The 25,758-nt window shown below is 32.6% G+C and overlaps 1 protein-coding gene across 2 annotated transcripts in view; it reads left to right on the forward strand.

The window, feature by feature from the left end:
- The window catches only part of SENP6 (SUMO1/sentrin specific peptidase 6), an 86,739-nt gene that overhangs the window by 50,772 nt on the left and 10,209 nt on the right, over positions 1-25,758 (forward strand). For both annotated transcript variants that reach the window (XM_012723247.1, XM_012723255.1), the window contains 10 exons: positions 5,011-5,240; positions 7,447-7,617; positions 11,724-11,757; positions 12,243-12,437; positions 13,389-13,615; positions 15,203-15,312; positions 15,422-15,538; positions 19,593-19,715; positions 20,660-20,752; positions 23,895-24,325. In XM_012723247.1, coding sequence (XP_012578701.1) covers positions 5,011-5,240; positions 7,447-7,617; positions 11,724-11,757; positions 12,243-12,437; positions 13,389-13,615; positions 15,203-15,312; positions 15,422-15,538; positions 19,593-19,715; positions 20,660-20,752; positions 23,895-24,325 — 1,731 coding nt within the window. The remainder of the gene's footprint in view (positions 1-5,010; positions 5,241-7,446; positions 7,618-11,723; positions 11,758-12,242; positions 12,438-13,388; positions 13,616-15,202; positions 15,313-15,421; positions 15,539-19,592; positions 19,716-20,659; positions 20,753-23,894; positions 24,326-25,758) is intronic.

Genomic DNA, 25,758 nt, shown 5'->3' on the forward strand with positions numbered 1-25,758 from the left:
ATAGAAAGGACTCAGTAAAAATCAGTTACTATTTTTGCTTCTTTCCTAATCTTTTTTCTGTCTTTAAACAGGTATGCACATGCAAACGCAGTCCTGTTGGTAATAAATAGCAAAAGATTGAGAACAAACAGCCAGGCACTGGCAGAAACCTGCTTAGTAGTAAGAGCGGGGAAAGATCTGATTGGATATTGTGTAGAGTGCCAAAATCTTTAAGAGATAATACACTTAAATTAAGTACAGACCAGAATATACAGTATGTGGTCCTTGATTTATGAAAGGCAGAAGACTAAATACAGATCGGTTTTTCTTTTAAATGGGAAAAACACCAAAAAGTAATTTTAATAAGTAGTTTTTTGGAAGGAGAGGAAACAGCATAGAAGTTAGGGATAGATGTTAGATTTTTCCAAATAAACCTTGTTTTATAGTTTGGACTTGGATTTTGTATATGTTTTACATGATTACAAAACAAAATAAGAAAAACTATCAAAAGCAGTTAAGCAATAATTATATATCTATAGCTGGTAACTTAAGCATATGGAAGAATTATAGCAAATGAATTTAAATTAAAATACTATTATGGGTATATTTCCCTATGTGATATATTTAAGATCAGGTAGAACCCTAAGGCAATTCTAGGGGCCTCCCTAGTGGCACAAGGAGTTAAGTCTCCGTATTATCAGACTGTCCACAGCCACTACAGCAAGAGTTTTACCCCTGGTCAGGGAACAAACCCACATGGCACAGCAGACCTGCTCCCCTCAGCAGTGTATTTTAGTCTGCCTGTTCTGCTCCCCACTCTGCCTCTGGTGAATTCTCTTACCCCTATACATCTGGTCTACACCCTAGTTCTTGTATGCATAAATAAATAAAAAGAGGAAGAATAAGAAATCCTAAATGTTTTCGGTAATGCCATTTTAATAATATTGGTATTTTAAAGTAATGATATTTTTCATCACTAGTGACAAAGCAAGTGAATAATGAAATCTGTAATGTTACTTTTGAAGGGGCAGTGTTAATAAATATTTTTTCTTAAAGAAAAAAATAGCTTTTCTCATAAAAAATTACTAGGAACCATAAAATGAGCAGCCATGCTTCCCAAAGTTGTGTTTTAAGTACCATTTCCCACTAACTAGAGAGAACTAACCATCAGAGAAATAGTTGACTGCTGTTCTGGGGCACAAATGTTTGAGTTAAATATAAATCACTTTACTATCAGAAAGCATTTAAAAATTATAGACATATCAGATGTACACAGTTAAAATGAAAGAAATCCCACTGACAGTAATGTGACAAGGACCACAAAAGCAATAACTGCTATTTACTGAAACATGCCAAATATATTACAATCATTAAGTTTATAGTGATATGCCCTTATTTTTGCCATAACATAAACACTCTCCAGCAGTCTTTTTGGAGATTATTTAAAGTTCCAAATTGTTATTCTAAAAACTGGTAAATGGGGGAAATAAAAGTAAAGAATTTTTTTTTAACCTCAGAAATAACATCCAAGTTCTCTTTTAATTGAACTACATATAAAACTTAATTCCATTAATACATTAACTTGTTTTTCAAAATGAAATTAGTTATAAACAGCTTATTCTACGATAGCTATTCAGTGAGTACTTAAATGTTGATATTTGGTAAAATAATTACAGATTTTAGCATTATGCTAGTGCAATATTAAATATTGTTAATATCACTTGAATATTTGTTAATAGTGAGGATCTTATATTTTAATGGTAAGATATAAAGAAAACCCACTTATTAGGCTGTTACAAATTATTACTAAGCCAAACTACCTAGGAAATGTAACATTGTGACCAAGATTCCAGGTAAAAGGAACTAGAAGTTAAGGCTAATTTAAAAAGTAAAAAATGTCTAAACAAATAGCATGTTTACATTAGGAGTGTGGGTTGATAATACAAGGAAATGAATTAATTCATGTGTTTGTGATGTAAATTAAGTAATTTACTATTCAGAAAAAAAAGCCTGGAACCGTATTAACTATTAAAATCATAAAACATAAATTTACTCCCCTTCCTAGACCCCCCCCCAAAAAAAACTAAATATTTCCCATTGACATCTTTGGAAAAATATATTCTGTTTTAAGAACATTTCATATGAGGAACAAAAAGGCAATTTTCATATTCATGTAGTTTATTTTAGTTTCAGTAAGAGAGGTATTAAAGCAGCATTGGCTTAAGGAGATGGAATTTTGTGTGTGTGTGTGTGTGTGTGTGTTTACTATTAGAGTTTAGATTTTTCTGGTTTCAGAGTCTGTTTATATACTTAATCATTCTTAGATTTGTATTCCTATTTAAATTAGTTAATTATCATATAGCTTTTATTCTATTATGGCTGACCAAATAATAAATAAACTGTAGTGTTTTAAGTACTGAGTAGTTCTGTGTAGAAATGTTAAATGACTTCAGGTAGCAGTTTGGTTGGTGTCAAGATGAGGAAGGAAACTAGTTTTGATATGTGATAAAATAGGCACCTTTGATAAACTTAACTTTTGAACAAACCAAGGACAGAGTGAAAGGAAAGATACGCTATTATCAAGGGGAACACATTTGAAATGTAAAACCAAAAAATCCTATATTACTCTTTTCAGGTTGTCATAACAGATTATCAAGACTGAGTGGCTTAAACAAGAGAAATTTATTTTCTTACAGTTCTGGGCCTGATGTGCCAAGTTAAGATGGTATCAGTGTTGTTGTGAAGCCTCTTCTGGCTTACAGACAGCCACTGAGTCCTCACAAGCCTTTTTCTCTTTTTTGCTTGGGTGGTGGGGGACAAGGAGATCTCTGGCACATCCTCTCCTTACAAAGACACAAGTCCTGTCAGATTAAGCTCTCACCTTCATGACCTCATTTAACCTTTATTACCTCTATAGGCATCATCTCCAAATACAGTCACATTGGCAATTAGGGCTTCAGCACATGAATTTTGAGAGGATATAGTTCAATACATAACAGGCCCTAATGTGGAATCTTTGATATAAATTTAAATAGAATATATTTTATACAGAATTAAAACTGCTATGAAAACAACATTTAATCTTTTTACCATCTTTGCACTCTCCCTTTTGCTTCAGTTAGGGTGACAGTAAGTACAACCCTCATTAGTTTTAAATTTATAAGACAAGAACTACATAGGACAATTCTTTCTGCTGATATAGTAGCCACAAAAGTTTTAGTGTCCCTGAAACACTAAAAGTATTGATAGAATACTAACCTTCTCTTTTAATAATTATTTCTGTGTAAGCCACCAGTTAATGGATCTTTGAAAAAACTTATATACATGTAAGGCATTGTGTTACTAAACCATTTACATTCTATCATTTGTTACTATGACAATCCTTTAGGAATTAGGTATTATTTTGTCCCCAATTTCACAGAAAGGAGAAACTGATACTAATAGCTGGGAAGTAGCAAAAAATCAGGTATGTGTAAAACTGATTAGAACTTCTGTTCTTCCCTGATAGATTTTCTGTTGTTAAAATACCTCTCGTGTAAAAGGTCTAATCTAAGCATTTGTTCCTGATATTGGGCAGCAGAACAACAACAACAAAAGGCCACCAAAATCATACTGGAGATGATATCTATTTAGAAAATAGATTTTACTAAAATAATAGTAATGAGTAAGGGGCCTCCCTGTTGGCTTAAAGGGTTAAGTTGTAGCACTATGAACAATCCATAGCAATTGCAGCAAGAATTTGATCCTGGCTAGGGAACTAACTGTGTGGGTTCACATAACCTCTTCTCTCTCACCTGCTGCTCCCCTCAGCAGTGTATTTCAGTAGACCTGCCTGTTGTTCTCACTCTGTCTTTGCTAAATCCTCTCACCCCCCTGCACCTCTGGCCTACAAACTGTGCCCTTATATACGTAAATAGATAAGTCTTTTTGTTAAATAAGCATTTATGTGCAGGATACGAAAAGAAAGTTGCTCATCTAAGTTTATACATTTTTCAATGCATGATTTTGAATGCTCTTTCTGTGTCACATACTGTTTTAGACTCGGTGATACAGCAGTGGGCAAGGCAAGGGGTCTGTTCTTTTAAATTTCTATTTAATGGGTGAAAGAAAAATGAGTGGAACTGATAATAAATCAGCATCCACCCCCAAAAAAGAAAAAATGTATTTAAGTCAGTGAATTCGAATAAGTAAGTAACTCTGTGCTACTTTAAATTAAGCAGCTGATCAAAAAGTGCTATCTAAGCCAGATTTATTTGATGACAAAAATGCAAAGTGCTTGGTAAATTGCAATCCAAAGAAGAAGCTTGTAGTATTTGAAGAATAGAAAAGGTGGTTAGTGTGTTTGGAGAAGGAAATGGAGTAATATGAGAAGTTTTGGGGAAAGTAGATAAAGGCCAGATTATGTACATTAGGGTTGGACTCAAGTGCAGAGTGGGTGACCTGAGGGATTGTGATACATGGGTGATTCTGAGGGATTGTGATACAGAGATGGGTTTGAAAAGATTCAACAGAGAGTATAATACATAAATTATTTGCCTGTCTTTCCTTGCCCACATTCATTGACTCAAGATTTATGGAGCATTAAGCACTGGTCCAAGTGTTCCAAAGACCAGTTAGGATTTTAATGAATTCCTGTATGAGATAAAATTACATGTCCGTATGAAATTTCACAAACACTTACCATGTTATTTTATGAATAATGTATGTGCAAATTATTGCACACAAGACCTTTTTGAAACTTGTGAAAATATTTAATTTTTACTATAACTTGTGTATTTTTGTGTATACAGGTGAGTGGTAGTAGACTATAGAATCAGTGTCATGTTTCTGTGTTGTAAAAAAAGAAAAGATGCCAATTATGCTGTTGTCATAATTTAACTTATAGTCAGATAGAATGAATTGTATGTTCATTCATTTTTAATCTCAAATCAGTAGAAAATTCAAAGCAATTTGGTATATTACCACTTAGAACAATATATTTACTTGTCTGATAGAAATGAAAAATCTGAATTACTTAACTTTTCTTTATAGTCATTTTATCCAGTGATGATGATGATGACAATGACAGGAATAACAGAAGAGAAAGTATATCTCCTCAACCTGCTGATTCAGCATGTTCTTCCCCAGCGCCATCCACTGGAAAAGTAGAAGCTGCACTAAATGAAAATACCAGTAGAGTAGAGCATGACTTAAGAAGCATTCCAGCAGACTCAGAGTTAAATACAGCTACATTGCCAAGAAAAGCAAGAATGAAAGACCAGGTACATTTATTGACATTTACTCATTCTCTCTCCTTTGAGATGTATTCATTTTTTTGGTGGGTAAGTGGCAGTTGTCAATAGCAGAGAATATTAATTCATAAGTAGGGCTTAAAGTAACACTTGAAAGATTATTTGGAAGAACACTAACAATACACAGAAAATAAATCTTAGTTAAAGGCTTGCTTGAAGTGTAAAATTTCAGCAAGAAGAAATAATAACCTTACAGCACACTTGTATAATCTATTGAATAGAGAGAAAGAAGCCTTTTTAACTTAGGTACATTTTACTATATTATTATTGCATTTATTATTATCTTACTATAAAATTTTTTCATAATGTTCAAATGTCAAAAGATAACAATTGACAAGCAGTAAATCTAGAGAGGTACAGATGACATGCATTACTTTAATATCTATAGTAAATATTTAAAAACTTAAAAGTTAGTGAAAAAATAAGAAAGCAAAGGGCAATAGACAAATGGGAGAAAATGAATACAGTAAAAACTTAATGAAATGTACAGATAAGGAAATATAAGTGTTTTAAATGAAGTACAATCATAAGTTTAACAGACTTTCAAAGTTTATGCAAATCAATATTTACTGTTGGCAAGAGTGTAAAGAATATAAAGGGAAACTTCTCTGACTTGTTGATGGAAAGGAACATTTTATATCCTTTTGAGAAAGGAATGTAAACACATCTGTTAAAGTTTTTAAAATGTATACCAAAAGACCAAATTCCTATACTCAGTCTGAAAGGAATCCTTCCATCCAGTATATAGCACCATATATATATAAACACTGATCATTGACAAACAACTGTAAACAAATCCATTGCCTACTAATAAGGAAAAAAAAAATTTGGTATATCCCTGCCATACACTGTTGTTGTACCCATTGGCAATAAAAATTAGAGCTGTACCAGGCTTTTAGGATTCCTATACAGTACTCTTCAGTGGAAATACCAAATTGTAGAAATATGTGCACATTATTTCTGTAAAAACAACTTAAAACAATAAACTTGGATGTTAAAAATTATGGGAGTGTAGGTAAAAATACAGAAACATGCAGTATGGTTTTTAAGATGGAAACCATAAACAATGATAGCAAAATGTAACTATAAGTATAATAGAAGACCATGTAAATAATTTTTAATGGAATCTTGTAGACTGCCTTCCCAAACTTTTCAACACAAGCAAAAATAGGAAACACAGAAATAGATATATGTATATAGTTAAATGGAAGACACAGGACAGGAGTGTTCTAAAGCACCATTAGCAGCATTTGATAGGTAAATAAATGCATATAAGGAAAAAAAACCTAACAAAATAGAGTTGGTCCTTTTTAATTGGTTAAAATAAGAAATAGAAACAAACCATTAAAAATGAGTAAAGAAATTCAAAAGAGTGGTATATTGAAAATTAAAGTAATACATTTTGCTAACTTGGAGTGATGAAAAAATTAAAGTACAATATCTCATCTTGGTTTATGTTTGGAGAAATGAAATGTTGGATTTGTAAATTGGTGTTACTGTAAGAGGGAAACTTGACTATCAGTATTTAGCTATAAAATGTTCATTGGAGAATATGTTGTACAGAAAGTTAAGAAAGATCTCAGATACCCAGTGTCAGTTAAGTTAAAATGGACTTTGATATGGTAGAATTTATGGGTAAGAAATTTTCATCATATTGACCAACTGAACAATAAGGGTTCTTCAGTGTCATTTTAGAGACTCTTTGCAAGGATAAAGACTACCTGTGTTCTTGAGGTTAGTCCCTTTACTTTGGATTCAGGTGGTGCAGCTATTATCTATTACTGTGTTAAATAATGTCTCACTTGTAATTCTAATTCTAAAAAAGGTTTAGAAACCTTCCTAATAGATTTCTGTTAAAAGTAAGGGAAAATATTAATAACCATTATGTTTAAAACGCTAAAAATGCAGCTTATAAAAACATGTCACATTTGTTTTAAATGCATTTCCTCCCCAAGACTAAGATAATGTCTGTATGTTGTTACTTGAATTTTAAGTAATAACTTGATACAAGGAATTTGTTTTACATGAACTCAGTATATTTTTACTTTAATCAATTGGAAAATCAGTTTTATGTTTTCATACTTGTATTTTCTATTGTGGATTTTCTTTGCATATGTGTACTTTTAGTTTGTAGTCTTCTTTTAGCATCTTATTGAATAAAAATTTTCCTTTTCAGTTTGGTAATTCTGTTGTCAACATACCTCTGAAAAGGCGTAAAGTGGTTGCTCAAGAAACTTCAGTTGATCCTGGATCATTAAGCTGCCAAAGTTCCTTTGACAGTGTCATTTTAAACTGTCGAAGTATACGAGTAGGAACACTTTTCCGGCTATTAATAGAGCCTGTAATTGTAAGTACATTCTTAATCACTTTCCTATACCAATTTTAAGATTCAGAATTCCATGCTAAGGCCAGTGTGAAATATTTTAGATTTGTAAATTAAACTATTAACAGAATTTTAGCTATTTCGGGATTTCAAATTACTTTTGAGTATATAAAAAATTATAAATAGCTCCTTAACTATAAAAATTCATTGGGTAAAAAATTATCATAATGTAATATTCAGAGTGACTTAGTAGTCATAGGAAAGTAGTTATTCTTGCTGACTTTAGAAAACTCCAATATGTGGCTGCTTTAGTCTCATGTCGGTTTAATGCATGAAAAGAATATTTTAAACATATATGAGAAAGAAGAATCCAAAGGGTTTAGAGTCTGCCGAAAATTGTCTTGTATCTTCAAGACTACTAGAACTAGGCCCTCCCTGGTAACACAGTGGGTTAAAATGCAATACTATGCTTCAGCACTAGTTGGATCCCCAGCCCCAGAAGCGACTGACATACCACGGCAGATCTCTCCTGTCTCTCCCACTGCTTCCCTCAGCAGTATAATTTATCATTCTGTCTCTGGTGAATCTTCTCACCGCCCTGCACCTCTGGCTGTACCCTAGTTCTATATGCATAAATAAGTAAATCTTTAAAAATTAAAAAAAAATCTAAAGAGCTCTTTGTCCACAAAGAGTAAAGGACTTTCTGCAATGCCTTTAGCTTACCTAATTGACCTGTCTGCTTATTCTATTGCCACCAACCAGTATGTGTATTTTCTATTTAATATCTCCTTAATCACCTTTTTAAGCTGTCAGTTTTTGTAATTCTATTACATCTTAATTTGATGTCCCTTTGTATTTACAACTATTTCAAGCTCAGTCTTTTAGTATTGCTCTTTCTATCGTACTGATACCGTATCTTTAAGAAAACACATCATAAAAGGGAAATTAAAATCTTATTTTGGCATAATAGCTATTTTCTAGCAATCATGGCTCTAGGATACAATATGATCAAAAGGACAACCTTAATAGGCTAGTTTTTAGGGCAAATGAATGTAAACCTGATTGACATCAGAGCAACGCTACATGGGAGGCCAGTATTTTCATCTTTCACCAAAACTTGCATCTTGTGATTTAAAAACTAGAAAGTTTCAGAAGTATTCCAGAGATAAAAGCAAACACACACACACACACACACACACATACACACACACACATATATAAACTATCCATTTTGTCTAATAAAGTTTTGCTGGTTATTTGAAACATTTAGTTGAAAGTTGCACATTTAATCTCAAGGCTATCTATTAAAAACTATATTAAGATACTGAAGGAAATTATAGCAATGACAAGTTAGTAGTTAGGACTATATATGACATAGTGAAGAGAAACTTTGTAAATTTATTTTAAGAAATAAAAGGCAGTATGTATAATGTAAAATATACAGAGTTGCAGCTTTTTTAAATTAAAATGTTAAGGGCCTCCCTGGTGGTGCAAGAAGTTAAGTATCAGCACTCTCAAGCTATCTACAGCCACTGCTACATGAGTTTCATACCTGGCCAGGGCGGTGACCCATATGGCGCGGCATACCTCTCCTGTCTGACCCCCCGTTCCCCTCAGCAGTGTATTTGAGTCAGTATGCCTGTTCTGCTACCCACTCTTTCTGTGGTGAATCCTCTCACCCTCCTGCACCTCTGGCCTACACCCCAGTTCTTATGTGCATAAATGAAATAAATCTTTAAAAAATAAAAATGAAATTTTAAATTATATAGTTAAGCCAAAAATCAATTGTGCTCATAATGTGGAAATTTATAAGTTTCAATATTCACCTTCTTTATATAATATAATTTTCCTGGAGTTCTTTCTTTTACGAAGTATAGTGAATCTGTGTGTTCTTCAGGTAATATATTGAAAAGGATGATTTGGCATTTTCTTCTTGCAGATTACAACCTTGCATTTTGTGGTATATATTTATTTATCTCCCTTGTTATTGTTAATCTGAGGAATAGCTTTTAAAAATTTCAGTGTTTAGGCCCTCCCTGGTGACACAGCGGGTTAAAGCACTGCACTAAGAAGCTTAAGCGACTTCCACATGAGTTCGATTCCCGCCTGCCCCAAAGGAGATCCACATGGCGAGGCAGACCTCTCCTGACCCGCCTGCTACTCCCCTCAGCAGTGTACTTAGTTCTGCTCCCCTCTCTGTCTCTGGTGAATCTTCTCACCCTCCGCATCTCTGGCCTGTACCCCAGTTCTATATGAATAAATAAATAAATCTTTTTAAAAAATTTTTTTTCAGTGTTTAGATGTTTTATGAAACATCATTACCATATATTTACTAGGTAATTTAGATCAGGCAAATTCTGAGTGAATTTAAAATAAATGTACTGGTTTTATTTTTAAATAAATACTTTTATTTAGCAGAAAAATGGCTTATATTATTAGGAATACCGTATAGAGCAAATTTACTAATGAGAAAATTGAAAGCAAAAAATCAAGATTTTTCAGCCAACAAAATTTAGAAACTGAGGGATGTAGGTGTAATTTAGTTGCACACAAATCTTTAAGTGGCAAATGTTTAGACTTGTTTCTTTTCCTGTATTTGTTAAGAATTTTATTTAACTGCTTCTGTATTCACATTTATGTTTTTCTTATTGCCATATGTTGAGTCATCCAGCATACTTTCCTAAAGTATATAACTTTATGTCTTATGTTGGAATATTTCCCAAGATAGAACTGACCATTCTTTGAAGTGCCCAATCAAAGTGTTAATTTCTAGTGAAACCAGTCTTCAGAAAGTGTGGCTAATGACATTGTGGACTTAATAACTATTGTAATAATGCTAAATTTATATTTCCTTGATTGTTTCACATTGTGAAACCTTTAGTCAGAACTGAGTTTTAAGAATTTTGCAATGAATACTCTTAAAAACCCCAGCTAGATAACTGCTGTTAGCTTTTTATTGCTAAACTCATTTTTCGTATGTTCATTCTCTGCATATCAAACCATGTTTTTAAAATTATTTTTAAGTTTGATTATATAAATACACAAAATTAGTGTTAATTTGAGTGTATCAGCCTTACTTGATGTTTTCCACATTAATTTGTTAGAGAATCACCTTTTATAACCACCAATAACATCTGAATCAGACAGGATCTTCAAAATTAAGTGGGTAAAAGGTTATTAGGGAACAGGTTCACAATGTTGAATATTTCTACATAGATTAAAATTTTAAAGGGAAAAAATATTCTCTAATAGAAAGACATGGTACACTGCTTTCTCCAAATAATTAGCTTGAATTATGCACCCTAATATGCATCTTTGGATATTTTATATAAGTAGGACGTATAAAATATCAACTGTATGCTGTATTTGCTAGAAATGTATGGCCTATATTTTAAAATGATGAAACACAAGTCCAGAATGTATATTTTACAGAACCTAGTTTGGATTTTTAAAATGTTGTGCCATTTGTAAGACAGACAGAACAGAAAAGCAAGTTTCTGGTATAAATTGGGTGAATAGAAGTAACTGATGTGCAGCCTAGTTTAGCAAAAGAAAGTGTGTATGTACGCAGAGTGATAGAACAGCTGTGGCAGGACACAATGAAATTAGGTGAGGGTTGTTCCATTGTGTATTATGCTGTCAACTTCTCATAGAAGTTTTTTAAGAAATAAATGTTATAAGTACTTGAACAAAAAAGGTGAAGATACCTTTTTGAGAGGAAATTGAAGGAGAGGGGAGGACATCTTATTTTATTTTTTTTAAAGATTTATTGATTTATTCATATAGAACTGGGGTACAGGCCAGAGATGCAGAGGGTGAGGGGATTCACCAGTGACAGAGTGGGGAGCAAAACAGGCAGATCAACAAAGTACACTGCTGAGGGGAGCAGCGGGCGGTCAGGAGAGGTCTGCCACACCATGTGGTCTCCTCCGGGTCAGGCGGGGATTGAACTCATGCGGAAATGGCTTTAGCTTCTTAGTGCTGTGCTTTAACCTGCTGCACCACTACCATGGTAGATGGTTCAGTTTTTCTGTTCTTTAGTAAATTCCAATAACATGTCATTTTAGGCTGCTTATAGCAAAATCTTCATTAATCTTTGACTGGTGCTAATGTATCTGTTTTTGTTTTAGTTTTGTTTAGATTTTATCAAGATACAGCTAGAAGGTAAGTTATTTTATAATTTTTTTTACTCATTAAAGCTTTTTATACATGACAGCTCTATATATGAATAAATAAATGATAATTCACATAATTCATAGTGATTATTATATATATGTTAACAAAGGACATAACTATATCTTTCTGTAAATACAGAATTTCATTCTGTAACTTCACAAAACCTAACTTCAATTTTTTAAGTATACTTCATTAGAGCCTTTTTCTCATTTGGAAAAAAAGTATTTCAATAAGATAGTCCTAGCGATTTTTCTTCTTTTTTCACCTGAATTATTATGTAATATAAATTTGTGATTAACTTTTTTTATTACAAAAGTTTATTTTTACATCATTTTGTACTTTTTTTTTCCCCATCTCAATTGTAATCCCCGCGGGTTTCCCATCACCAAGTCACCTGTGTGTAACTTTTAAACTAGTATTTCCTCAGTTTACCCCACCCTCATACGAACTGATTTTCATTTGTTTTTCTCCAGAACCAGAAAATGATCCTGTAGGGATTACTTTAAATACCTCTGATCTAACTAAATGTGAATGGTGTAATGTACGAAAGTTACCAGTAGTGTTTCTTCAGACGATACCAGCAGTTTATCAAAAGCTGAGCATGCAACTGCAGATGAATATGGAGGATAAAGTCTGGAATGATTGTAAAGGAACAAATAAGTCACCAAGTAAGTTATAGAGACAGATATAAGAATACATCTAATTCATGTGCTAGTAGAATACAAGTGCACCTTGATAGATACCTTACATGCAAATTAACAATCCTTGCAGTGACCTCATAAGGTAGACATTATTTCTCCTATTTTACAACTGAGAAGCTCACAAAAAGTAAAAGATCTGAAGATGATAAAACACCAGTTTACCCATTAGAAAGTTCATAATTAATAATTCAAAAGATCTGTACTTTTTATTACAACATTTCATAATAAGTAAAATTAATTTCATTAACACTCATAGGAATGTTAAATCTAACTCTCCCATATAAATCTGGAATCCCTTGACATAACCTGAATAGGAATTTTACATATTCACAGAATAAATTTTCATCATCTACAGTTAATAGATGTGGTTCTCTGATTGGTTTTCTTTCATCTCTAACATTTGTGGCATAGCATGACTGGTTGTAAATAAATACTTTTCAGCAGTAACTGCTGCTTCAGCTTTTAATGATGAGCAAATGAAAACAACTATAAAAGCTGCAAGAATTGACTCATTAGTGAATAACAGTTTTTGCAATTGAATTCTCTAGAAATATCATTCCTTGGCAGCTTACTACGTTACAATGTTAATTGACATATATGTACAAATGTTAAATATATATTTTAAACCATAAATATTTTTGGTTTCTCATTGATGAAGTATATCAGTTACATTCATGTATAGATTGTTCTGGAACTGCTACTGCTCCTAACATCATCTGGTTCCTTTCTCTTAATAACTAGAGTGACATTATTAGGTAACTTTGTCACTGGTTTTTATTTCAGTGGTTGTTATGTGCATGTGTATCAAACATTGTTTTGAACATTTATATCAGAATTTCTGGCATTCTTGAAATAACAAGTTGTTAGTATTTCTAACATCTATACATTTAGACTTATGGTTATATTATTTCTTTTCAGGTTTTGAAGAACAGTATATAATTTTAATTTTTCAAAATGGCCTTGATCATCAGGCAAATATGGTATTTGAAAATATCATTACAGACATTGGCATAAAGAATAATGTGTCCAATTTTTTCACGAAAATTCCCTTTGAAGAAGCCAATAGCAGACTTGTTGCCTGTACAAGAAACTATGAAGAGAGCATCAAAGGAAGTAGTATGCAAAAAGAAAACAAAACAAAAAGTGTAATTATATTTATAAAATTTTTAAAATATAAAAAATAATTTTAAAGGGAAATAAGTTTCTTGTTTCACTGTTAATAACCAAGTTACAGTTTTTAAATTTTATTATAAACTTGCTTTTTATGTGATTTATAAACAATTTTGTAATGAAACATGGTGAGTAGGTGGCTTTTAACACAGTAATATTTGGTACAGTTCTGAGCATTTGTAGTTACTTCCCATGCTCTAGTCTTGCCTTTACTTTTTGTCTACTTTTCTCTTAACCTAGTGGACTTACCCTTTCAACATACTAATGCATAAAATGCTACATTCAAATTGATGTATACCAAATTTCTTAAATTTGTTTGAGATTCTCAGTGGTGCAAGAGAACAGTGACTTTTGACTTCAGTACAAATAAAAGAATTTTGGTCCCATGCATTATTGTAAATTTACATGTAACATGTATGAACAGGACTAAAAAGTGAAAAAGTAAAGAATACTTATCATTTGATTGTGACTGTTACATGTATCCAATTCTAGAATAACTGATTATATATAGGAAGTAATTCTGAAGCCATCTGATTGAACCAAAGCCAAAGTTACAACTATACACATAGTGTGATGTTAAATAATACAAATATAACTTACTCTCACAGCACTTGAATTTTGCTGACTTAATTTACTTTAATTTAATATATGTCAACCTGTCTACAAATTTAGAATAGTACTATACAAGGTACAGTACTGGTGAAAATGAGCAGTTTTCACCATTAAAGGTACAGGCACAATTAATGCGTTATAGAAAAGAATAGAACAAGGAAGGGAATGATTCCCTTTCCTTTGCAGGATAGACTGTAGGAGATAACTCCAGAGGAAGAATAGAGCAGCTAGAACTGTAAGGTATCTGAGATGGGCTGACTCAAAATGTCATGGATAGCCATTCCTTTAAAAGATTCCTTGGTGGGCCCTCCCTGGTGGCGCAGCGGGTTGGAGCACAGCACTGAGAATCTAAAGCCACTTCCGCATGGGTTCGATTCCCGCCTGCCCCGGAGGCGACCACATGGCGTGGCAGACCTCTCCTGGCCCGCCCGCTGCTCCCCTCAGCAGTGTACTTCATTGATCTGCCTGTTCTGCTCCCCGCTCTGTCTCTGGTGAATTCTCTCGCCCTCCGCATCTCTGGCCTGTACCCCAGTTCTGTACAAATAAATAAATAAATCTTTAAAAAAAAAAAAAAAAGATTCCTTGGTTTTGGAGGACTGAAGCACACTGGACTGTGCTCCCTGAGCCTCTGCTCCCATATGCCATGGCATGCTTAACTACTGAACTGAGGTATGATCTATCACTAGAAGAAGAAAACCACTGTATATGTTCTTTGGGTTTAGTTAACATAATCTAATTTAATGAATAGTAGCGATCTTAAGACAAAATAATGAAAAAAATTTTAACTAAATTGGAAATACATCACTCTTCTGGAACCTGTGGCTAAAATGAAAGTAACTCCTAGTTTTGCCTGTTACACCTTCTTAATTGCGTTCATCAAAAAGCGCTCTTGCTTTCTGCTTGTTCTTTTTGTTGAAAAATTCCTTTACTGTTTTCATTTCCTTTGCCAGGTGTCCCTTGAATCTAAAATGCAGCTTAAAAGCAAACAAGAATTCCAGTTTTTTGATGATGAGGAAGAAACTGGAGAGGGTCATACCATCTTCATTGGTCCTGTAGAAAAGTGAGAAAATTCTTTTATATATTTGCAGCACTTTTAAACAACTTCTGTTTTACTACATTTCAACTATATAATAAATATCTGTTTGTTTGATTTTTTTATTTTCTTACAGATTAATAGTGTATCCACCACCTCCAGCTAAGGGAGGCATCTCTGTTACTAATGAGGACCTGCACTGTCTCAATGAAGGAGAATTTTTAAATGATGTTATTATAGACTTTTATTTGAAGTAAGTTCATTTTCTACTACTCTTTTAACTTCAATATTCTGTAATTTATATTTTTATTTTCTAGAGTCATACACCTTTTGGGTTTTCAGTTCCATCACTGCCACTAACTGTGTGACAATGGGGTAGATATTTAATGTCTCTACCTGTTTCCTCATTTGAAAAGGATAATATCTAAAAGGATTGTGAGAATTAAGATAAATATGTCAAGCACTAAGAAAAATATCTGGCCACATACATAGAGTTCACAAAGAACACCTTATTTAGTAGTTAAAGTGCCTTAAGTCTTTAAAATTTTGTTACTGACCTAGGCTAAGTAATAGTTTGTTGAAACAAGCAAAGAATAATTTTACTCACTTAAGTAAATTCTGACTAAGTATTTCAACTGTGTCAAGTACTGTATTTGTAGGAAGTGCAAATATGGGATAACACCCTGACAGATGCATTCATGTGTCTATTCATGGAATAGACACAGAAGGAAAAAGTTGCTTCATTCTTTTTGGGGTGGGGATATATGAGGGACTAAGTCACTTTCCTGGAAGAGTTTACGTCACAACCCAATGTACAAGAAATGTACATGTATGCACAGTATTAATCCATGTATAAATTTGTGTGTTTACTGTGTTAATATATAGGTATGTAATGGAACAGAACAAAACAGCTTAATAGTATATCTAGTGATCCCCAATATTTTCTGATTTATGCAAGTGTATTTCATAAAGTAAAAGTTTTTTTTTAACTGGTATTGAAAACTACTTAATTTTATAACCTGCTAATGATGGCAACCCACACTTCAGGAAGAAGCAAAGGGCTTTGATCAGAGAAGTGACATCATTGAGTTTTATTAAGGCATTTTCATAAGCATGTCACTGGATATCTAGATGAGAAATCAGTTGAGGAAATTTAATTGAGGTGATTTAAGAAATCCATTTTAGATGTTTTAGTTGTAGTAAAAAGGGATAATAAAATGTTTTAAGAGATAAAGTTGTTTAGTAAGATTTTAAAACTGAATGCATGTTAAGGAGGTAAAAATGGTTACTAACTCACTCTTAGTTTTTGACTAATAAGACTGTTAAATGATTTTGCTACTAACTAAAAGCAATGGAAAAAGAAGCAGAACAGTTTGAGTAAGGGATGGGAAAGTTCCTTTTCCCCATGTGGTACAACAAAAGGAACAATATAATAAATACTGAATATGTGGTTATGACATGGAGAGTTAGAAGACTACTTGACAAATGGTATTTTAATTATGAAAATGGATGAAATTGTGTCTAGGTGGGGATATAAAATGAGGTAAAGAACTGAAAGAACAGGACCCGGAGAGTAGATTTTAAGAGACAAACAAATTTATCCCATGAATAAATTATAAAAATATCTGAGGGGTAAAACACACTGAGTATATGGTAAAATTGAAGGGAATAGAAAGATAACACATTAGTTGTATCAATATAACGAAGGTCAAAGCAAATAAAGACTAACTTTATGTTCACAAATCTCTAGGGGTTGGGGGTTTGGTGGTTGGTTGGTTTGTTTTAAAAGATTTTTTTATTTATGCATGCAAGAACTATGGTACAGACCAGTAGTGGGGAAGCAGAGAATGCAGATGTACTGAATATACACTGCTGAGGAGAGCAGAGGGGGGCTCAGGAGAGGTCTGGCATGCCATGTGGGTCACCTCCCTGGCCAGGAATCTAACTTGTGCTGCAGTGGCCGAGGACAGCTTCAGTGCTGTGCTTCAACCCATTGCACCACTTGGGAGGGCCCAAAATCTCTCAATTTTTGCCTTAAGTATTTTAAAGCTCTTTTGTTGGGTACATAGATGTTTATATGGAGAACTGACCCTTTTATAATTATCGTTTACCCTTGGTAATCTGCCTTATTCTTAAGCCTACTTTATCCAAAATGAATATATCTACTCCAGCTTTCTTTTGCTTTGTGTTTGTATATTATATATATTTATGCATTCCTTTTCATATAATTCTTTATAATTAATTTTTTGTTGTTTTGAAAAAATATAGGTGGACCTAGAAAATTAAGTTGAACTCCTGCATTGTATTTACATTTTGTTCATTTTGTTTCCTACTTAGAAAATCTCGTTATTTTATATTATTGTAGAGATTTTATAGTCATTTATACTCTTGAAATTCATGTTTTCAGGAGGTCCATTGACATAGTTATACTTTTAAAAAAATTTAACACAGTGAATTTACATTGTCTACAATTCTTTCAGTTCTACAATTCTTTTAGTTCTACAATTCAAAACTAAAAGAAATAACTAGTTTAAAAGGCATTTGTCTGTTTACATTTGAAGCAGAGGATCAATTTGCTTAAATCACAAATAATTTTCCTTTTTAAACTTGAATTATCCCTTAGTTTACCAGTTCAGTTTTACAAAGTAGTCATTGTAGCTTGGGCTAGTAAAAGCTGTATGGTTTACCCACTTTGTCATAAACTGAAGCTAATTCATTATGTGCTCTGTTTTTAATATAGTATTACAGAGTTCAGCAATTGATTTAATCTGACATGAACTAGATTAATTTTCTTGTCTTTTGTGGGAATACACTGAGTTGCCCTAAACTCAAGAAATCTCTTTAAGTTACATCCTTTTAGCAGAACCTGAGCTTCAAAATTATCATACATTGTAATAAAATTAACAGCCTCAATATGTGCCCTCTGGGACATTTGTTCTTTTTCAATCCTTTTAATAAAATGTATGCATCATAAGCTTGAATCAGTATAGTTGTATAGTTCTTTTGAGGGTGTTTGAAACCCTAACATGTGTCATAATTTCCCATTGCCATATAAAGGACCATTGCTATTTGTTTTACTATAGAGGAAAAGAAAACAGCAAGAGCAATGAAGAATTAGAACCCATGTTAGAGTACTTTGGAGTCACTGTTAACAAATTCACCATTGTATAGTTTCTTTTTCTTTGTTTTTATAAATAGTAGGTGGGACCTCTCTGGTGGCCCACGGTTAAAGGCACAGTGCTATCAAGCTATTGCCTGCAGCAGTTCAGTCCCCCTCTAGCCAGCCAGAGATTTAAACCAGGTGGTGCAGCAGACCTCTCCAGTCTCACCTGCCAGCTGCTTCCCCTCAGCAGTGTATTACAGTGCATCTGTCTGTTCTTCTCCCCATTCTTTCCCCACTCACCCCCCCACACCTCTGGCTTACACCCCAGTTCTTGTATACATAATTTTAAAACTTTTAAAAATTTACCTTTCCTTTAGATAAATAAGAATTTTTTAGATAAATAAAATTTACCTTTCCTTTACTAAATAATATAGTTAATAGTATGTGACTGGGTCTTTAGGTCTACAGCTTATTAACAGAACTACTCAAAACAAAATGAAGAATATACAAATTTAACGTGTTTTGAATTACAGCGCAGATAACATGTAGCTCACCCATTTAAAATGTAAACTTCAGTGTTTTTTAGTATATCCAGACAATTATACAACTGTTACCATAGTCAATATAATATTTTTATCCCCAAAAGGAACTTGAGCACTATAAGCATTGGGTTTCCCATTTCTCTCCAACGCTATCCCCAGTTCTAGGCAACTACCAATCACTGCTCGTCTCTAGGCTTATATATTCTGAACATTTCATACACACGGAATCGTAAAATATGTGGTCCTTTGTAACTAGCATCATGCACTTAGTGTAATGATTTCATGGTTATTCTGTTCTGTATTACAGAGTGTGGCAGTGCTTTATTTTTATGCTAAATAATATTCTACTGTGTGACTCACGTTTGTTTTTGAACATTTCTGTCATTGCCTATTTTTGGCTATTATAAGTGTTGCTATGAACATTTGCAAATGCACTCTTGTTTTAAAATACTAGATCTTTTATGGTTTTACTTTCAAATACCAGTTATTACTTCGGTGATATAGTATAGCTATCACTGTCTAAAAATATGAGGTAAACCTTTACTGATATATTTTTTTTCAGTTTTAAAGAATAGAGATTGATGGTGACTAGACATTTGATCACTGCTTGACTTTTATATGCTGTTAAATTCATTATAATGGAGTTATTTTTCATAAAATAGATATTTGGTGCTTGAAAAACTGAAGAAAGAAGAAGCTGACCGAATTCATATATTCAGTTCTTTTTTCTATAAACGCCTTAATCAGAGAGAAAGGAGAAATCTTCACGAAACAACTAACCTATCGTAAGTCAAGCCCTTTGAAAATATAACATATATTAATTTGCTTGACTTAGTAAAAAGTCACTTGTATTGAGACAATACCACAATAAAAGTGACAATTCTTAGAGAAAATTTAGTTACATTACCAGTTTGCAAAATTAATATGATTTAAAGTATTCTGAGCTTCAAGAGTACCTAAAGGTTTAATCTAAAGTCTTGATCAGTATTTTCCAAATATGCTTGATAGTTAAAAGCAAAAATACTTACTAAATACAGGTTGCTTTGTTTTACTTATATGTCCCATTCATGTCTTAGAAATCTGTGAATCTGTACTTTTACTGAGTTCTTTGGATGATGATTCTTAGACATGTTAAGGAAATTAAGGTGTTATGAACACTCACTAGCCTGAGTTGTTTTATTTATAATTCCTTTCCATATACTGATGATACTCAAATCTATTACTTGATGATAATTAAGAAACAGAAGGTTGGTAAATTTTGTCAGTTGTGCACAATATAAATTTTCTGCTATTTCAGTGATATCTAAATTTGTATTTTGGAATTGATGATAGGGAATGGTTTTGACAAATAGTCTGTTCAGCTTTATCTACTATAATATGATGCTCACATTTTTCCTACTTTTACCTCCTCAGTTATAGTTATCTTGGTCTGTATGTTTCTCAAAAAGATTGCTATTACCAATTCTATAGTAAGAAAATAGTAGCTCCAGTCCACCCTACTATGTAATGGTAGAAATTAATTATCTTTCCAAATTCACGTTTGGAATGTTTTTCAATTTCCATCTCAGATGTTGTCTCTTCCCCTCCACCCCGCAGCCCAAAGCCTGTTAAATCATTAAATACAACTATTTGAGCTGTTAACATGTTAACCCTCATAATTTGTAAATTGCTGATGTAAGTGAAACACTAGAAATATTTCAGAAACTTGATAGTTGATCTCGTTTTTCAGAATACAGCAAAAACGGCATGGAAGAGTAAAAACATGGACCCGACATGTAGATATTTTTGAGAAGGATTTTATTTTTGTACCCCTTAATGAAGCGTGAGTAAGAATTTCCTTTATGTAAATGTGATAACAATTTTTAGAGAATATGTTAATGAAGTGAAGAATTATCTCTTCTTTCTGAAAATTGTTTATATATCTATATATATAACTTACACTGGTTATTTCATGAAAATTAAGGCATTTCTCCAAAGACTCAGGTAAGATATTGAATTTGCAAACAGTATAGAAAAGATCTTTCTGATTTTAATTTCTTTTTATTGGTCTTTGTAGAATAATGTATTATTTTTAATGGGTTCTAGTAGTCTAGCAAATATCCTATAGGCAAGGATATATTATGCAGAAAAATTAAGTCACATGGAAGGTTTTGAAACTTTAAAATATACTTTGCTTCTTAACCAAAAATAAGAAAAGTTGCTTAAAGAAAATATGACATTTGCCCATATTGAAAACCATGCTGACTATGAAGCACTTTTCTTAGTAAATAGGAGTGGATCAGTATTTTGTGCTATCCTCTCCCAGTGACTGGAGAGACATTGAGGGTTTTTTATTATTATTTCTTTCTGTTTGTTTTCTCTTTCATTTATTTATTGGTTTTCCTATATTCAAAAGACTCCTCCCCTCCCCCCAAAAATAATCACCTATAATTGGACAATTTGTATTTTTTATTTTGCATCAAGGAAAACATACAGCCATGGGCAATCAAGAAACCTTAGTAAAAGTGTGTTTGAACTTATTACAGAATTTGACTTTGTGATTAAAGGAAGATCTAAGGAAGCAAGCATGTGCTTGGTTAGAAAAGTAGAATGAGTTCTACTTTGGCATTTTATAGGTTGCCTTGTGACCTTGTGTTTATCTGTGCTTAGATAATTAGCAAATAACCTAGCTTTATCTTATTATGATTGTAGAGTAACTTTGTCTGAAGTTGCTATTCTATGAGTTTCTTAATATGAAATAAGCCTAGCCATGCCAGACTAGCTTTTAAATGTACTTTTTCTTTCTTAGCATGAAAATCAAATTATAGTGTAATCAGACTGTGTTTGACCATTAGAACTGTGCTCTTTTTAACCCTGTCAAAAATATAGGATAAATCAAAACATTGGTTATATAAAGCTCATCTTTTTCAGAACTATATAGTTTCATTAAGTTAAATATAGTATAATTATGTTAAATTCGCCTCAAGTAAAATTGATTGAAACTAATTTGTCATATAAAGTAACATGGGAGTAACATAGATGAAAAGGATGACAGAGAAAAACTATTTGTCAGAAATGAGTTATAAAAAATTTAAATAGAAATATAATTTGAGGTACACATAATTGATCTATAGTCACATCCCTCTTTGTCACTATCTGATGAAAGATTAAAAATGAAAGAATGAAAAACGGTGTTGAGTCAGGAAGGAGTCTTCAATAGCCATTTTCCCCTTAATAACTTGGGATCAATAGAGTTACAATTAGAAGGGACTGTTAAGAACAAAATTGTGGGCTCTTCCTGGTGGCACAACAGGTTGGATGCAGCACTACAAGCTAGCTGCAGCAGCCTTACTGGGAGTTCGATCCCTGGCCCAAGAGGTGACCCACATGGTGTGGCAGATCTCTCCTGACCCACCCACTGCTTCCCTCAGCAGTGTAATTCGTCAGTCTGCCTGTTCTGCTCCCCACTCTGTCACTGGTGAAGCCTCTCACTGCCCCTGCACCTCTGGCTTATACCCCAGTTCTGTATGCATAAATAAATACATCTTTAAAAAAAAAAAAAAAGAACAAAATTGTGGCTGTTAAAAGTTGAAAGTAACCTCAGGTATGTCTCATTTAGCTTTCTCCTTTCTGCTAGGTAGAACTTTTCCTAGTTTTTAAGTAAAGCAAGGGAAACTTTATGGCATATCCATGTTGTCATAGCTAGGAAATAACTAAAACAGAACTAGGGTACAGCTTTAGGTTAAGAATCATTGTATCAAACTATATTTAGAGAATTTTTAAAACTTTACATTTTACCATTTTTTGAAATTGAGATGTCAACTATAGTGCTATAAAGAGGATTGATAAAAGGAAAATATTGGTATGTTGCTCATTCTACTACCTTAGCCTGACCTGAAGTATTCTTAAGATACTAAAGATTAATAATTAAAAACAGTGAGAAGCATTCTTCTATCTCACCTTTACCAGTCTCTGTGACCTTTGTTCTTACACTGTAAGAACAAGAGAGATAATGCTGTATCTTACTACTGCTTTGGGATTACTTAAAATTTTTGCAGAAATTTTGCAGAGAATGAGAAGTATCTTTTATCCACATTAATTTTTCTTTTCAGCCAATACCTGAAAATTTTTCTATTCAGCATAGGAATGTCCTGTGCTATATGACAAATTGAGTTCATCTAATAAATTCTTTAATATTTACAGTCTGTTCATTGATTGTATCCCAGCACATAGAACTGGGCTTAGCAAATCATAAGTCCTTAATAAAGCTTTTTGTAGATGAATGAGTATTAGCCAACATTGATTCATGGCATATAACTACTATTGTGGACTAATACAAAAGCCAGCTATATCTTGACTACTTGATAGCTGGAATTCCAGTAAAAACTTTAAGTTATTAGATTAGATGTATTATTTCTTTTTAGTGTTATTTATTTTTCAAAGAAGTATTTAACATCTTCAGTACTAATCAATTTGTCCCTTAAAGCAAAAACCAAACATGGTTGAAAGTATTAAACTATATTTACAGTATTTAGAAAATGCCCAAAATTATGCAATCTATTTAAACTTTTGAAAACATTTTAATCTTGACATATTCTCTGACATAAATAGGACAAAAAAAAAAAAGAAAGAAATGGAAATGATGAACTACAATGATGTAACCTAACTGACATATTGCTAAATTGCCCGGAAAAAAACAGTGAATTTTTGTTCCAAGGCAAGAGAAAACTACAAAGGATTGTTTGCAACAGTGTATGTAGGCTACATAATTCCAACAAAAATGTTATTCTTGAGTAGATACTGTATTCTGTTAATAAATCTAGATGGTCATATAAATGAGTGATTAATTTGAAAATTGAAAAAATTGGGCATTCTTAATAAGTTGTTTACAAACTTTTTAGGGAAAAATTCTCAAGTGATATTTATTGCCAAATATAATAAACTTTTCTAATAATTTATTCAGTAGTTTCATTTGTTTTTTACAGTGCACACTGGTTTTTGGCTGTTGTTTGTTTCCCTGGTTTGGAAAAACCAAAGTATGAACCTAATCCTCATTACCATGAAAATACAGTCATGCAAAAATGTTCAACTGTAGAGGACAGTTGTATTTCTTCTCCTTCAGCCAGTGAAATGGACAGTTGTTCACAAAACTCTTCTGCCAAGCCTGTAATTAAGAAGATACTAAACAGAAAGCATTGCATAGCTGTAATTGATTCAAGTGCTGAACAGGAGGAAAGTGACCCTCGTTATCGGAGAAATGTATGCAGTGTGAAATGTAGTCTGAAAAAAGTTAATCATACTGCAAGTGAAAATGAAGAATCGAATAAAGGAGAATCTGCAAGCCAGAAAGTTGTTGATAGGACTAAAAGTGAGAATGGCCTACAGAATGAATATTTAAGTTCTATGCACCATACAGGTATGTTTCTAAATATTTTGGAAGAAAGGAATTTGGAATAAAATGGATTTTTTTAATAAATAGGATTAAGATTTCAGGGCTTACTTTTTTTTAAAGTCAGGTTTATTCAGATATAAATTACTTAAAATAATATTCACTCAAATAAAACTCATTGAGCTTTGATAAATATATATAGTCCATGTAATCACTATATAACAATCAAAAAAATTTAGAACCTTTCAGTCACTCAAAATAATTCCCATATCTCCTGTTGCCAGTCAGTCTGCTCTGCTAACTCCCTTAAAGAGTGCTGTTGTTAACAATAGTTCAATTTGTAGTTGTTCACAGTGTAGATATTTTCTATTTATAGAAACTTTTTTTTTATTTCATAGGACATTTTCTGTATTCAGTATAAATAGTAATTGCACAATCTTAGATTTGTAAGACAAAATAATTAGTTCAATCCATTTATTGGTAGGCAAATTAAGTTCAGAAATATAGTAAAATATTTGCTGATACTCGAATTAAAATTTAATTCTTATTCCTTACTCTTTCTCCCCAATTGTTTTCAGGGGGCACAGTCTAATCTATGCTTTTGTTTCTCCTCAGTTTTAGAAAGTTGGTTTTTTTTCCCCCTAGAATCAATTACCTATTTCTTGCAGTTGTTACAGAAATCTAAGGTTTCTGTTCAAATACTTAAATTTCCTATCAGTCAGTTGTATAATTGCCCCTCTTAATGCAAAAATAAGATGGTCTAGTCTGTATGAGTACAAATTCATGTTCGTACCTTGCAAACACATTAAGACTTTCCTAGATCTAATACATCTCTTTGAAGGGAAAAATGTCAGTATAGGACAGAAAAAAATGTGAATTCTTAAATATGAAAAGTTGTGAATGCTGAACATATTGGTACTTGTACCAGCTTGTGTTATTTTTGTAAGAAATCTACAAATTAACAAATCTTTATTTGTTAATACCAAATTGAATAAAGCTGACATTAGCCCTAGTATATTGATATTTTTGCTCTTTGTGGTAAGAGACAGAAGTGGAAAATTTAGTGGCTATAGCAAATAGGCACATCAACTCAAAACAATGGATAAATCCTTCGTTCTCTAGTTTACTTTCTAGTCTATTTCATCAGGTAAGCAAGCAATGAAAAAAAGACAGGCAAAGTAAGTAACCAGCAAGTCCTGCATATACTTTTTTTCATTTTAGTATTTTAATACTTAAGTAGAAACAAAATGAGGTAGTTAACAGCCACACTAGAGATTAATTACCATTTTAGCCTCTACAGAATCTCAGTTTTCAAGGCAGTGTGCATTGTTTCTCATTCCCTTTAAAACAAATTCTCAGCAATAAACATGTGACATGTTGCACATCATTAGTTAATAAAGAAAATGTTAATCAAAACCACAATTAGATACCACTTCATACCACACTAGATGACCTAAATT

This window comes from Condylura cristata, unplaced genomic scaffold (genome assembly GCF_000260355.1).
Source record: "Condylura cristata isolate star-nosed mole 26May11 unplaced genomic scaffold, ConCri1.0 scaffold00001, whole genome shotgun sequence".
Classification (NCBI taxonomy): domain Eukaryota; kingdom Metazoa; phylum Chordata; class Mammalia; order Eulipotyphla; family Talpidae; genus Condylura; species Condylura cristata.